Source organism: Podarcis filfolensis (genome assembly GCF_964270895.1).
Source record: "Podarcis filfolensis genome assembly, chromosome: 8".
NCBI classification, from domain to species: Eukaryota; Metazoa; Chordata; class Lepidosauria; order Squamata; family Lacertidae; genus Podarcis; species Podarcis filfolensis.
In genome coordinates, this window is record NC_139611.1 from 29,248,786 (window position 1) to 29,264,239 (window position 15,454).

Sequence of the window (15,454 nt, forward strand, 5' to 3'; positions counted from 1 at the left end):
CTCTTCTTTTGAGGCGCGGTGTCTCCTCAGGGCTGCCAGGCCGGTGTTCGGAAAGGGAACGCCGCCCCCGACAGCAGCGTCTCGCTTTTGAAATGATTATTAGTATTGTTTAAATTATTAGTATTGTTATTTTAACAGCCCTCGACTGTTGAACGATCTTCGGCCTTCTAAATATGTTGGTGTGTGGTATTTTCATTATAATTATTATGTCCCGCATTTTGTGGTTTTATGCAGTAAACCGCCCTGTGATCCTCGGATGAAGAGCCGTATATAAAAATGTAATAAATAAACAAATATTTCGCTCAACAGGTATGAGGCCACATTAAGGAAGGTGGAAGTCCAAGAACCGCAAAGGAAGGAGAGAACAGAAAAAAGAGATGGCGTGAGCATGGTAAGTATACGGGATAAGTGAAAGCAAATGTACACAAGGTTCACAATGACAGGCTGGGACAAAGAAAACAAAAGACACGCCGCTGCCGCCCATTTTTAATTATTTATTTCTAAAAAATATTTATACACCACTACGTCATTAAAAATATATCAAAACTGCTTACAGCGATAAAATTTAAAACCACACAATAAAACCCACAGAGAGTTAAAAACAGGTGTCAGTTAACCATTGTGAAATGCATTAGCGAAAAGGAAGCAGCCAAGGTCAGAGTCAGAAGTAAATTGGGGCTTACGCTCTGTGTGTGTTTGAGATTGCAGCCTGAATTTCAATTGAAGGGACTTGGGATCTGTATTCATCTGCCCACAATCAGTATAACATACCTCACAGGGTGGGTATAAGGATACAGTGGTGGAGTGTATGCAACTGTCTTGAGAACTTTAGGGGAAAGGTAAATTTCTTAAAAAGTGTGTGTGTGTGTGTGTGTGTGTGTGTGTGTATATATATATATATATATATATATATATATATATATATATATATAAATTAGAGCTAGTAAGGTAATTATAGAGGACCTGGGATATCTTGGTTCAAATACCTGCTAAATCATGACGTTCATTAGGTGACCCTAAGCCAATCACGTTTTGTTAGCTAGACTACAGCCACAGGAGATTGACTTTACATCTTTGGTGGAAGGGTGGAAGGGACAAGAGGATGCTCCACCCTCATCCCATGTACAGAAGCTTACTTCAGTACTAGTGCCAGGCTAACTTATGCAAGGCATACCACATGGCACATGCTACACTGTCTTCCAGAAGCTCTCTGCCGCTTGTTCACTGCTCCTCCTGACTCATGTTTACTCTCTTCTCAAGTACTGCAATGCAGCAGAGGAGGGATCAGCACGTGTCACGTGATCAGAGCTCTGCATGCACACATATAATGACTCTTGGAAAGTGCTGACTTACCTGCTTCCTTGCTTGGCAAGTGACCTTTCTATAGTGCTGTCTATAGTCCAAGGGGAAGGTGACTCTGTAGCCTGGTTCACGCATGTTGCTAAACCATGGTTTATTGAACCTGTGAACCATGTCCATCAGTTTTACTATGATTTGTTTACTGCCAACAAATCAAAATCTTAAGCCATGGGTTGTTGTTTACTTATGAGCCTTGGTTTGGCTTAACACTTGTTTGGAGTTACATGGGTATACATCCGTATATTCCCAATTAGCTAAGTACTGTTTTTCAAAAGCCAAGCCATGCCCCCCCTACTTTTGAAATTTTTTATATCTCAGTGGTTTTTGTTATGTGAATGGTACCATGGACCCCCGGGTGGGTTATGCGGACCTCTGGGGTACACGGCCCACCAGTTGGGCACCACTGTTCTAGGGAATCCTGGGAATCTACAGACAAGCTGTCCAAAAGAAAATTTATACAACAAGTATAGGCAGCATGTGGTGTGCCTGTAGTGACTGAGCCTCAACCTGCTTCCTGAAGTGCACACACTTCCCATGATTCTAAACATACGTTTGTATATTTATACATTATTAATATCATATCTACATTTTGATGCTACTGTAAGAGCTTTGAAATTTTACCACCCAATCTATGAGTAGGCAAACTAAGGCCCGGGGGCTGGATCCGGCCCAATCTCCTTCTAAATCTAGCCTGCAGACGGTCCAGGAATCAGCGTGTTTTTACATGAGTAGAATGTGTCATTTTATTTAAAATGCATCTCTGGGTTATTTGTGGGGCATAGGAATTCGTTCTTTTTTCTTCTTCAAAATCTAGTCTGGCCCCCCACAAGGTCTGAGGGACAGTGGACCAGCCCCCTGCTTAAAAAGTTTGCTGGCCCCTGATCCAGTCAGTGTAGCAGTTGAAATTATTGTACACTGTTCCCTGATCTCGCCCCCTAAGCTCATTGAAATCAATGGTCGTAAGTGTGGCTAACTGCACAGAAGTGCAGCATAAAGTGCTTTTGGCTGCAGGCCAACAGATGCATCTAAGAAGATCCAGAATACACAATGCATTTGGCATTCTCTATCCTGGCCTTGTTGTTTTTTTAAAGCAATTGCAGCCTTTGGATGGGACTGTGACAGTCTGGGAGAGGGAGCTGATAGTGAGATTGCGGCCAGTGGATGTGACATCCTCAGTAGCAAAGAGCAACTGGGGGGAGTGATCTTAGATGAGGAAGTAGTGAGATCATGACCGCACAGTGATCACCATGGCCAAGGAGAAATCAAGTCTGTGTCAAAATCCAAAAGATTATCTTTCCACTTCCCTAGAATCTCTGCTATCCTGAAAGTAGTGGCCTTCCTAGGAGATGCAGTCAGTAGCTTCTCCATGATTGGTGTCCTTTAATTTGTCTTTCAATTAAGCCAGGAAGCAGAATACCAAAATTGCACCTCCACACTTTATTACAGTACTTCCCTTCCCTTCCATGGGAACTAGGTAGCTCAGAGAAATGGAGAATGCATTTGCTATGTTTTGTCAGTAGTGGGGGCTAATGGACCAACGTTTTTTCTTTTTCTTTTTTACTGTTGAGTTGGACCATGCCAGTTTGTACAGAGTGTAAACTCTGAAACCCCTTCAGATAATGCCTTCTCTCATATCAACCTGCCTATGCATTAGGATCAGCAGAAAAGGCTCACCTGGTGGTCCCTGCATTAAATGAAGTGTGTTTGTGTGGAGGCCCATGGAAGGGCCCTTTCACTGGTGATTCTACATGAGTTGAACGACCTCTTGACTGAAGTGTGTGTTTCTCCAACCTTATGTTCTTTTAGATGCCATGTAGAAACTCACATTTTTTCAGACTTTTAGAAGCTGATGAATTAAGACACTTTTATTATGTGGTTAATTGTGTAATTTAGGATTATTGCTTTAATGTTTCTGTTTTGTGTGTTTTTAGATTACCTTATTGTCGTAAATCACTGTGTGATTTTTTTTGGCGGGGGGATGGTGGTATAGAAATTGCTTGAGAAATAAAAAAAGAATGCTGAAAAACTGTAAACTGCTCTTGTGTCCTACCAAACTGCTTGGCTGCAAGTTCATTCTGGTGCTAGCTTGGCAGAGTAGCAGAGGTCAGCCAGCTGGCTGATTACGTTTGGGGGAAAAACTGGGACGAAACACCAGCATAGCTATAATCAGACACACACGCAAGACTGGACATCTGCTCACTCTTTCTCTTATATGCTATACAAACTGTTTATCATTAATTTTTTCTTAATATTTCTCACCATTTCCTGTCTGCAGTACTCTTTAGTAAGGTTCATTGAACTCAGTAGAGCTGACTTGTGAATAGTCAAGTATAAAATTGCCCTGTTTAAATATGGTAGATATGGGGCTGTATCCAACATTCTCTGTTCGCCCTTTCACTTTTTTGGAATGTTAATGTTACACAGCAGAAGTATCCAATTCGCAACAGTTGTAGAGGAAATGCATTGCACAACTCATGGGGTTGTGCAGCAAAGTTACCAGCAACCTGCTTCTGCATTTTGTTGTGAAACAATACAAAACATGTTGCCGGTGGAACCAGTACTTCCAGTACCAAGGGACTTTAACTTAGCACCACATTGGATACAACCCACAATGTAGAGAATTATTTGGTATTCCTTTATTGCAATATTATTATTGCTATTTTTCTTTCATTCATGGAATGCCTGAAATGTTCTAGGTGCTGTATATAAATTACAAATAACACGGTCCTTATCCATAGGCCTGTAGTCCAATAGACATGACAAGGGAAAAACAAGCAAATTCAGGTACCAGTTCTTAATGGTTACCAAGTTATGTAATTGTTTTTTTGGTAACCGGCTGACTATGAGCTGTACCCAGCTAGGTATTATGCAGAGTAGACCCATTGAAATTAGTCATGTGTATTAATTGGGTCTACTCTTGGTATAACTAGCATTAGATATAACCTAATATTATAAGTCACTTACCGGTACATATGTGCGGATATTTTAATTTTTGAGGTAAAGTTTTTTTCAATGTCCTTAAAGGATAAAAACCATTCTTAATACAAAACAAGGGATCATCTGTATGTGACTTCATGGACTTATCTGTTACTATATTTCCTTTAAATTAATTTCCCATCTTTTCCAGAAAAGTGCTAGTGAACATTTAACTGCTATGAAGTAGCTAAGTGAAATTGTTTTTATTTCCTCCTCTTTAACTAAGTGCATTATAACTGGAGATTTAGAAACTATTATATACCTAGTCTTTGTTCTAAAGTCTAATCTGCACCCTAATTACAAGTACAGTGGTACCTCGGGTTACATACGCTTCAGGTTACAGACTCCGCTAACCCAAAAATAGTACCTCGGTTAAGTACTTTGCTTCAGGATGAGAACAGAAATCATGCTCCGGCAGTGCGGCAGCAGCAGGAGGCCCCATTAGCTAAAGTGGTGCTTCAGGTTAAGAACAGTTTCTGGTTAAGAACAGACCTCCGGAACGAATTAAGTACTTAACCCGAGGTACCACTGTAGTCATTTTTTTAGAATCTGGACTGTTCTCTGAATTTGATTTCTTTCAAATTATTTTAAAATCTTCTTAAATTCATATTGCATTCTTAAGGTTTTTGTATTAATGTTATTTTCCTTGCCAACTGTAGAAGGGATAAATAAATAAGTTACATGATGGACTCTGATTTAATAGCTACTTTTAAACGTTGAAATATTCATGAAAAAATATAGGCTTCCCAGAGTTTACGTGCAGCAGATATGGATTTTGCCAAATAAAGAAAATAGAGATTGATTTGATTTCTCATTATCCTTCTGTCAACATGACTTGTAAGAAAAAGATTAATGTCTACATAAAGACCTGCCTTGCTTTCAAATCTGCAGTAAAATAATGTAAGGCCCAGTTCAGACACAGCCTCACAGCCTTCTCCCTTCTCTGTACGTAAATGAAAGTGAAGTCTTACTTCACTTTAGAACTAGCCATAGTTGTGCATTGTATACAAACTCAGTTAACTGAAGGTTGGGCTTGTCATCCAGATTAAAATAGAAAATGGTTAGTTTCAAAATGAGCCAGCGTCAAACCATAGCTGGCATGTTTAAGTTACCATTGTTTGTTTTAAACCAAGATTCCTGGTCTGTATGCAGTGCTTAGCTGTGCAAAATATGCCTGGTGGAATTATAACATGAAGTTTTGTCATCTCATCTGTGCAATATACTTTCATATAGACTGACTTCTCATTCCTTGCTGTAATGTTATTCAGATACTTGGCACATGCACAATTTCACAAAAGATTTAGAAAGCAGTCATTCTTCAGTAATCCCAGTTGTACTGTAGACTGCAGCTGACTGCTCACGTGTAGCCCTACTATTCCACTCAGACCTCAGCCTGCATTAAAAGACTAACATAATCGTATTGAGAGAAAGCATTTAGAGGAGTATAATCCACTGGTCTTCCTGAATGACTTTTTACATAATGAAAATCTGTGAAGGGTAAATATGTTGATGAGGAGCTTCACAAACATTTATTTATATTCAAATTATTATTCCGCACTCTTAATTTTTAGCCGGAAGGCTAGGAGCTTTAATACCTCTTGGATTTTGTTTATATATAGAAACAATCCTGTGACACATGGCCTTCCGGGTTCTGTTGTTTTGAATTTTAATTTAATATTTCTTTTTTCATTACTGGATCTTTCCAACTGATTTTGTTTTGGTCATTTTTAACCTGCAGAAAACAGATGAAACCTTTAAGGTTCTTTAGTTCAACAAGCATAGATCAGATTTCAGTGCTTGATTTTTCCAGATGCAGACCCCTTGGCTTCAGCACATCACCATAAATTGTAATTGAATTTTTCTCTTTCTGTCCTCTCTATAGATCTCCAAAATTCTTGGTTGCTGTGAATCTTAGGGTGAATGTAGGATACCAGTGTTCTAAGAGTCAGTGTGCTGGAGTAATTCAAAAGCTGACACAACCACCATCTAAGTTTATTTACTTTAAAGGTAGTGACACTTTAAAAAAATAGAACTTCCAAGTGAATGTGGTTATATTTCTGAGAATTAGCTTAGGTGCCACTGCTATAAAATGGAATTCACAAAGTCATCTGTAAGCAAATTCCCATTGCATTATATTATATATAAAGATGAAAAAGTTTGTGCTTGTCGTGAGATGGAAGCAGCTGATTTGATAATATTTAAACAGTGTTTTGCGCTTCAGCCTTGCACGCATATATGTGGACAATAATAAATTCTTTGCAGGCGAGATTCCACTCAGTAAAATAACTACGGAAGTTTACGACAACTCTCTAATGCAGTGGTGGTGTTTCACAGTATAATAATGAAATAGGTTATTTGGAGTGTGTAGGCAATTCAGTATGGGTAACTCAGTTTGATTGATAAGCTTATGCTTGGGCATCTGTCTTTTTTTTGAAAAAATGACTGTCACAAACAGGCTGGCAAGTTGACAGAACAGGCTTTATTTTAAATAAATAATAGCAACAGGCTTTATCCTGAGCACAAAAGCAACACTTTTGCTCAGATGGAATGATGCCAGCTCATTATAATATTTTAACACTTCCATATTCATACTAAAACAATTCTGTAATATAAACCTGACAAAACATTTTGAAGTAAAACCTGGATGTTATAAATCAAAAGTGCTTATTTCCTTTTATATTGCACACTCTGTATTTATAATTACTGGGCTATCATCATGGTCGTAATACATTACTTTGTCATACTCTGTAAAATACGGCAAAGTTTGATTTTTTAAAAATCTTACTTTACAAAAAAAAAAAAAAAGAGACCCCCTCTGCCTTTTCCAGTGAATATATACATTCTTAAAAATTACTAAGGCTGTAAACATAAGAAAATAACCAGGCCTTTAGAAGCTTCTGCTTTAAATTTGTGATTCAGTTTATACACAACACCTAAGCCAAACCATGGGTTGGTCCAAATGGAGATTGTGGCTCCTTTGCTTCTTCAGTCCTGGAGCATGTTGTATGAACCAAGGCTTGTGGTTTGTTTCATTCCCAAGAAACCATGAGCTGTAACCGAGTTTTGTTTGGCTTACAGCTTATGATTTGCCTGGAGGGGACAAACTATGAGCCCAGGGTCAGATGACTTACTAGGTTAAACCATGGCTTAGCTCACAGCTGCAGAAGACTAGACCAAGAGCAATGTGGCAGCAATCTCTCCTCTAGGAGTCTAAATGCTTGTACATTTGTGCCAAGAAATTTTTCAGATTACCGTTATGTGCAACCCGAGCGAATGTGATCTTGTGTGTAAAATATATTCAGTACATCACAATCTAGTGGCTCAAGCACTAAGATATAAATCGTAGAATTGTAGAGTTGAAAGGGACTCTGAGGGTCATCTAGTCCAGCCACCTGCAATTAAGGCAGGCTTCCTCAACCTTGGCTCTGCAGATGTTTTTGGCCTACAACTCCCGTGATCCCTAGATAGTAGGACCAGTGGTCAGGGATGCTGGGAATTGTAGTCTCAAAACATCTGGAGGGCCAAGGTTGAGGAAGCCTGAATTAAGGAATCTCAACTAAAGTACCCATGACTGATGGCCATCCAATTTGTGCTAAGAAACCTCCAATGAAGGAGAGTGCACCACCTGAGGGAGTCCATTCCACTGTTAAAGAGCTTTTACCATCAGAAAGTTATTCCTAATGTTCAATTGGAATCTTCTTTGTTGTAACATGAATCTCTTGGTTCTGGTCCTATCCTCTGGAGGAGAAAACAAGCTTGTTCCTTCTTCCATGTGACAGCCCTTTAGATATTTGAAGATGGCCTTCATATCATTTTCCATGCTAAACATACCCAACTCCCCCAACCTTTCCTCATAAGACTTGGTTTCCAGACCCTTTATCATCTTGGTTGTCCTCTGCTGCACTCATTCCAGCTTGTCATTATCCTTCTTAAATGGTGGTGCCCAGAACTGGAGACAGTACTCCAGGTGTGATCTGACCAAGACAGAATAGTGGTGCTATTACTTCCCTTGATTTAGACATTAAACTTCTGTTGACGTAGCCTAGAATAGCATTAGCTTTTTTTACTGCTGCATCAGATGGTTGACTCATGTTAAGCTTGTGGTCTACTGAGACCCCTAGATCCTTTTTGCATATACTACTGGCAAGCCAGGTGTCCCCCATCTTATATTTGTGCAGTTGGTTCTTCTTGCCTAAGTGTGTAACATTACATTTGTCCCTATTGAAATTCATTTTGTTTGTTTGGGCCCAGTTCTCTAATCTGTTAAGGTCAGTTTTAATTCCAATTCTGTCTTCTGTAGCATTAGCTATCCCTTCCAGTTTGGTGTCATCTGCAAATTAATGAGCACACCTTCAATTCCTTCATCCATGCCAAGTCATTTATAAAGATGGTGAACAACAACAGGCCCAGGACAGAATCCTGTGGCACCAACTTGTCCTTTTTTTCAGGATGACGAGGAACCATTACTAACTTCTCCATGATATCATGGGGAAAATCTTACTGAAATCAAAATATACTATGTCCACGGCATTCCCCTGAAACACCAAAAAAGAAATGAGGTTCGTCTGGTGTGACTTGTTTTTGAGAAAGCCATGCTGGGTCTCAGTAATCACAGCATCCTTTTTTAAGTGCTCACAGACATGGCCATTTAATTGCCTGTTCTGGGCCAAGCAAAAACCGAAAGAAGATGTGAAGCAGGGCTGCTGAAGGGCAAGGGGTGTGCTGTTGGGAAAGTCACAAGGGCTAGACAGAGGCTTGGAGGGCCACATTTGGCCCTTGGGCCAGAGGCTCCCTATCCCCGCTTTATAGCAACTTGAATATAAAGACCCATAATGTAAATTTACTGGAGTTATACTACTTAGCAATTCTTTGCTTAATTATGTTGCTTAATGTGAAGTACTTAATGTGGAAACTAATTTGTATTGCTGCAATATGTAATATTTCCAGGACAGCTAGGCACGCTCATGCAAAACAAAGTTTAAATATGTGAATGGACATATATTAATTCTACCACAAAAAGGGAAATTATGAAAAGTCCTTACTACTTAGCTTTCTGGTTTTTCTCACTTCACCTTTTAAGTTACAAATGGTCTCTAAAACATGGATAACATTTTCAAACTCTCTTATGCCCTCTAAAGCAGTTTATCAATCAGGATAGGCCCCTTAGGCTTTAAAAAACTTCTGGAGGGTTTAGAGATGTGCTGGGCTTTTATTTTTGTCAGTGACAAATGTCCATGAATTTGGTGAAACCAAGTTTTGACTGGGGTGGCCTGAAGTGCAACTTCTAATAATTCAACAGTAATTTATTCCCACAAAACAAGCTGGAATGATTGCTGCCTTCTGCTCTCATTGCCCATAGGGAGACCAGTGCAGAGGACACAGAATAATAGAATTGCACTGTAGAAGGTACCCCAATGCTCATCTAGTTCAACCCCATGCAATGCAGGAATCTCAACTAAAGCATCCATGACAGATGACCATCCAGCCTCTGCTTAATAACCTCTTAGGAAGGAGAGACTGCCATCTTCCAAGGGAGTCCATTCCACTGTCAAACAGCTCTTACTGTCATAAAGTTCTTCCAGTGTCTCATATCTTTCACATTTCCATAGAATTTTAGCTGTTATATTTTATTCCATTGATTTCTGCCTAGCAGGCTAAACCTGTCAAAATGTCTTCTTCCATATCACTATTTAAAGATATGAGAGTCTTGACCCCCTTTGCATCTGGTCATCTTAGTAAACCAGGCGACAGGCAGCTGTGCCTAGGTCACATTGTGCATGTGATTACACTGGGCGTACATGTGAGATTAATGATGGACCCATTAGGTAATTAGATAGTGGCAATCCTGTGTCTTAGATCATTTGGAAAACAAATCTTGTATGTCAGCATAATAGATTTACATCTCAAACCTGAAACTTTTACAAAGATGAGTAGAGAAATGACTACACCCAAGTTGGAACTAAAAAAAAGTTATTAATCCGGATTTCCTGTTTGTTCCAGAACAAATGCAACCCTTGGAGTTCTAAATGTGCAAAGAATATAGAATCTGTTTCTGATTAAAATACTGCTAGCTGCAATCCAACTATGCAGTTCCCCCACTCTCAAGTTTAATAATGCCATTTGCAGACCAGCTTTAAGTGCAAGGTTTGTGAATCACACTGAAGAAAAAGGTCTAGCCCTTGTAGCAGTGAAGACAGCCATCACTACCTCTCATGAACAATGTTTGAAGTGAAACAGTGGTCAGAACACAGGATCAATAGCAGCAGTTTGAGTCTATCTACATATGCAGAGATAGGTACTTTAGCACCAATATTACACAGTTTTGACATCAAATACATAAAATCCAAATCCCACCTCTCAATTCCATTTTGGACTAAACACATATTTACAATCAAATATCAAAACAGTTTTGATACCTTGAGTAATTAAGGCTGCTGTCTTGCTTATTGAACACAGGAGGATTTATTTATGTGTTAACATGCTTTGAAGTCTTGCCTGGTTGCAACCTCTGCAGAACCAAGACTTGTTGTCCAGTGCTGCCTGCAAACATGCAGCACAAATTTTACTAACAAGACTGCTGTTAATGGGTAGCCTGAGCCAGTTTACTCAGATAACTTATATTTAGGAAGATTAATGGTTCATTCCTAAAGAGAATCAAGTTACGGAGTTAGGCTCTCATTCTGTGCATACTTACGGGGCATTCTTTCCCATAAAATCCCTGTAGGACAGAAGTCTACCTTGAGCATATTTGACTTGAAATATGGTCTACCTGTATGCAGAGAATTTTAAGTTTTGGCTTACAAGTAAATAAGTGTAAACTTAAAATTCTAAGGAAACTAATGTGGGTATGACGTAGGACTCACATAGAAAGAGTTCAAGAATGGTCAGTAAATCATTAGTCTTAATAGATTTGCCAGGTACATACCTAAGTATATGCATTTGAAGGCAGAACCTATAGATTTTCACTGGCAGCCCCGCCTCCTATGCATGTTGTCTCAGAAGTTAAAGTCCAGCTATGTTCAATGGGACTTTACTTCCAAGTAAGTACAAAAAGCATTGCAGCTGTGCAGCCTGATCCTATTGCATGTAGGTCCCACTTATCCAAATGTTGACTAGCTTTCAAGTGTTTTTAGGTTTGCCAACATCCACTGAGTCCAACATAACCTTCCATGTAAATATACAGAGAACTGGGTTGCACGTATCCAGTTTGCAAGGACATTAATGAGACAAGCATACTAATCCTAAACATGCCATATGGAAGTTCCTTTGAAATTAATGGGACCTAATTCCAAGTATTACATTCAGGATAGCTCTATTAATAAAACTTAACAGATTTGTCAATAGGAGACTCATGCTCTTAGCCCAAGTGACTTAGGGTCAGGGTATAAGATTCTGCTGCCTGCTTCTTAGTAATCACACAATATATTCTTGTTAGCCTTGTAGCAGTTGCTGGGTGGGTGGATGCTCTTGAGTTAGCCAATTAATTTAAATGTAATGAGCTAGCCCATAGTGTTAGACCATGTAGATCAGTCCTGTCTAGAGCAGGGGTGAACTTCAGGTCTGGGGCCCAAATGTGCCCCCAGGTCTCTCTATTCAACCACTGGAACTCTCCTGAGGCCACACATCCTCCCCAGAAAGTTGCCCAGAAGGGAATGTGAACTTTGGGCTGAAAAAGGTTCACCATCATGGGTATAGAGAAAGTGGAAGTAGCTCTTAAGGAACTCGTGTAAAGGAACTTAGAGCATCCTATCATGCAAAGTATATCACTATCACAATGCCAGTCCAAAACACATATCACCATTGCTAGGAAATCTGACACTGGACAATTGTAACTCATGGCTTTGTTAGACCCAAGGGTTCAGATTAAGGTTTTCACCGACTTGTGCACTTAAAAGTTTGAAGAGGTTGAAGCTTGACCTGTAAATCTTCTCACCACTTCAATTAACTCAGTTAATTCAAGGGGCAAGTAGAGAAGCATGTTTTGTGTACGTGAGCAATACAGTCCTAAGCATGTTTATTCAGAAGTAAGTCTCACTTACTGCTGAGTAGACAGGGATGGGACCACACTTTCAGTTGCTTAACTTTGTTGCCTGGAACTGCTAATTGCTGCTAAAGAGGTTAGAAATGTCCAGTAACACCCTTGTAGTTTGAATGAGTGGAACTGCATGTTGAGTATACTGTTCTTGACAATCCGCTGTGACTGAAATGAAACTGCTTTAAAAGCCATTTTAGATAGGGCCTTTGTCTACACAGGAATGCCTCTTGCATCCCCTTTAAAGATACTGTTCCACAGACAGCTTAAAAGAGGAGCAATGCTCTCTTTTACATAATGTTTATCTAGCTCCACGGTCTAGCTCCAACAGCCCTGTGCTCAGATGCTGCCATCCAAGTCACATTTGTGCCAGGTCTTGGGTATGTCAGGATTATAAGATTGATTCTAATCTTCTTGGCTCTGGCAGGTACATATGTAAATCTCATTAACAGTAATAGGAGATGTACATGTGTAAACTTCAGACTGTCAACGTGAGATCATGCCTCTTCTTTGCACCATAGAATCAGAGTGGAGCTCAAGCACAGGAAAGGGTTCTCTGGAATCTCCAGGTAAGCCTGGGAAAGACCCCTGTCTGAAGCCCTGGAGAGCCACTGCCAGTGAGTGAAGAAACATAATGCTGTGTTAGATAAACTAATGGTCTGACTTGGCACAAGGCAGATTCATAGGTTTTAACGTCCTGTTACAGCATTAAAAAATCGGTGATAGTGGCTTGTTTTTAGGCCACATTGACACCCCAAATCTGAAACACATTATATGAAACTCCCACTGAAATAAATGGAATATTCTTTATAAGTATGCTCAGGATTATAGCCAGAGCCTGCATTTAAAGCTTCGATTCTAAACACATTTACCAGAGAGCAAGTCCTATTTAACTCAGTAGAGTTTACTTCTGAGTAAACATACTTGGGATCTTGCTGCACTCTAGCTTCACTGTTTTTTAGAAACACCACTGTTCAGCTTCCATGCACAAACCAGGGGAGTTGTGCAGTGCGATCTTATTTACTCAGAATTAAATCCTGAATTCACTGGCACTTGCTCCCAGCTCAGATATGTGTATCCATACATGATTTCAAGGCAATGAATACACCTACTAGGGAGTAAATCCTACTGTGGGTATGTGATATATGCATTATATATAATGCAGCATGTGTGCACACTGTATAAGGGGGGTATAATGCAGCATCCTTTCTGGAAGATTTGGTCTGAACGGGCATTTAAACTTGACTGACAGTGAACAAAGAAGCTGAACTGGTTCTACCCCACAGCAAACTATAAGTGGTAGAATATGTTATGCAACAGTGAACTGAACACAGAGCTTCTTAAGGTCTCTGTAAATGGTGCTTAATCTTTCTTCTGCAGATTTGGATTGCCTTTCACAGTGTATGCTGTGCCAAAGTGCAATTAGTTCCGATAAAACAAAAGAAGTTCAGATCTCTTAAACCATTTGGTTCTAAACTCCCCCTCCCACAAAAAAAAAACAAAAAAAAACGCTATCAGGCTTAGCACCCAGGGCTAAAAGCACACTTCTTTTAGAGACAGAAAACAAATCTTCAACTCAGGACCACAACATCATTTATGTTTGTAGGAAATTATATGTAAATTTATAGGTGTCTCCATTTTGCCACTGAATTAATTCCCATCTCCAAATCATGTGCAATTTGTAATCAGTTTGTAAACATGGACCAACAGTAGAACCTACTCACAAACAATACTTTTTTTTTCTGCTTACTGAGAATAATCATCTATAAATAGCGAACAAATCCCTACTATGGCTGGGAGTTGTAATACCCACATACCTTAGATGGACTGTTCTTTAAAGCTAGAATATCGCACAAATCCTCAGGCTTAGGACTTGAACAGAACACATCCCCTGCCCCTTATTCCGGCACAGGGATCCCATCCCATACTCGCCTCCTCCCTCCACCCTTTCGCTTGGAAAACCATAATCTGGGGGAACAACGCCTCTCCTTTTTCTCCCTCATCAAGAAAAGCCAAACTCTTCTCCTGAACCTGGCATCCCCCACCTTAGGAGAGCTTTGCCACACACACGGCCAGGATGATGGCGATGAGGAGAACAGCCGTGAAGATGATGCCGGCCAGCACTTTGCTGATATCGCAAAAGGCCTTGCTCTCCTCCACCTCGATCATGCCGATGGAGGAGGCGCCCACGCTGATGGTGGACTTGAGCTCCGCCCCGGGGTCCTGCTTGGCCTCCACCGTCCATTGCGGGACGCTGACTTTCATCTCCATCTCGTACATCATCTCCCCCACTTGGTTGATCTCGTTCTCCAGGTCCTTCAAATCCACCACGTCGATGTTGTTGTCCGCCTCGTATTTCATGTTCTGGACGCTCATGGCCCGGGCGGCCACCCCGGAGGTGCCGCCGCTCATCCCCGTCTGGATGAGCGGCTTTTTGGGTACGTTGAGGGGGAACTCCTGGCCCAGCTCCAGGGCGCGCCGCATGTCGGTCTCCAGGATCTCCAAGCAGGTGGAGAAGAGGACCCAAAGCCGCTCGAATTCCGCCTTGTCCTCTTTGCTCACCGTCTTGTCCCGCAAGGCGGCCGTGAGCTTGTTGCGGTTGGCCACCGCCAGTTCCTGGGCTTTCTGCCGGGTCTTCTTGAGCTCCTCGCGCAGGTTCTGCGAGTCCGAGGTGCCGCCGATGGTCAGCACCATGTGCCGGTAGCAGGCCGTCACTTTGCTCAGCGCGTCCAGCAGCGCCTTGCACTCATCCTTCGCCATGGCGCGCGCCGGCCGGGGCAGCCGGGCTGCCGCTGCTTCTCACGGCCCTACGCGCTGCTCCTCCTCCCCCCGCCGCCCCTCCTTCGAAGCTCAGCCTCGGTGGCTCCGTCTCCGGACCCCGCGCACATGGCAGAGCCCCCCGATCGCCCACAGCCCGCGCCGCTCACCGCCTGCTGGAGTCAGCGCAACGCCTAGATCTTGGGCGAGCGAGAAAGAACCTCGCCCTGGACTGGTTGCTCTCCAGCATCCTTAGGAAACGCCACCGCAGGAGCTGAAAGACAGGTGTCAGGAGAGCTAGCTGGCCGCCCTCGCTGTCTTGTGCCTTCC

The 15,454-nt window shown here is 41.4% G+C and overlaps 2 protein-coding genes across 3 annotated transcripts in view; one reads left to right on the forward strand and one right to left on the reverse strand.

The window, feature by feature from the left end:
- ANKRD27 (ankyrin repeat domain 27) overlaps positions 1-15,454 on the forward strand; it is a 66,500-nt gene that overhangs the window by 206 nt on the left and 50,840 nt on the right. Inside the window, exons 1-2 of one of the 2 annotated variants that reach the window (XM_083629077.1) lie at positions 16-102; positions 235-391. In XM_083629077.1, coding sequence (XP_083485203.1) covers positions 389-391 — 3 coding nt within the window. In that variant the 5' untranslated portion in view covers positions 16-102; positions 235-388. Of the gene's footprint in view, positions 1-15; positions 103-234; positions 392-15,454 lie in introns of those variants that run through there. The other variant, XM_083629069.1, reaches the window with a different exon arrangement.
- RGS9BP (regulator of G protein signaling 9 binding protein) lies at positions 7,233-15,127 on the reverse strand (the record flags this gene model as incomplete). Its single annotated transcript, XM_083629111.1, has 2 exons — positions 7,233-10,900; positions 10,942-15,127. The coding sequence occupies one exon, from the start codon at positions 15,125-15,127 to the stop codon at positions 14,414-14,416; it is 714 nt and encodes a 237-aa protein (XP_083485237.1). The 3' UTR covers positions 7,233-10,900; positions 10,942-14,413.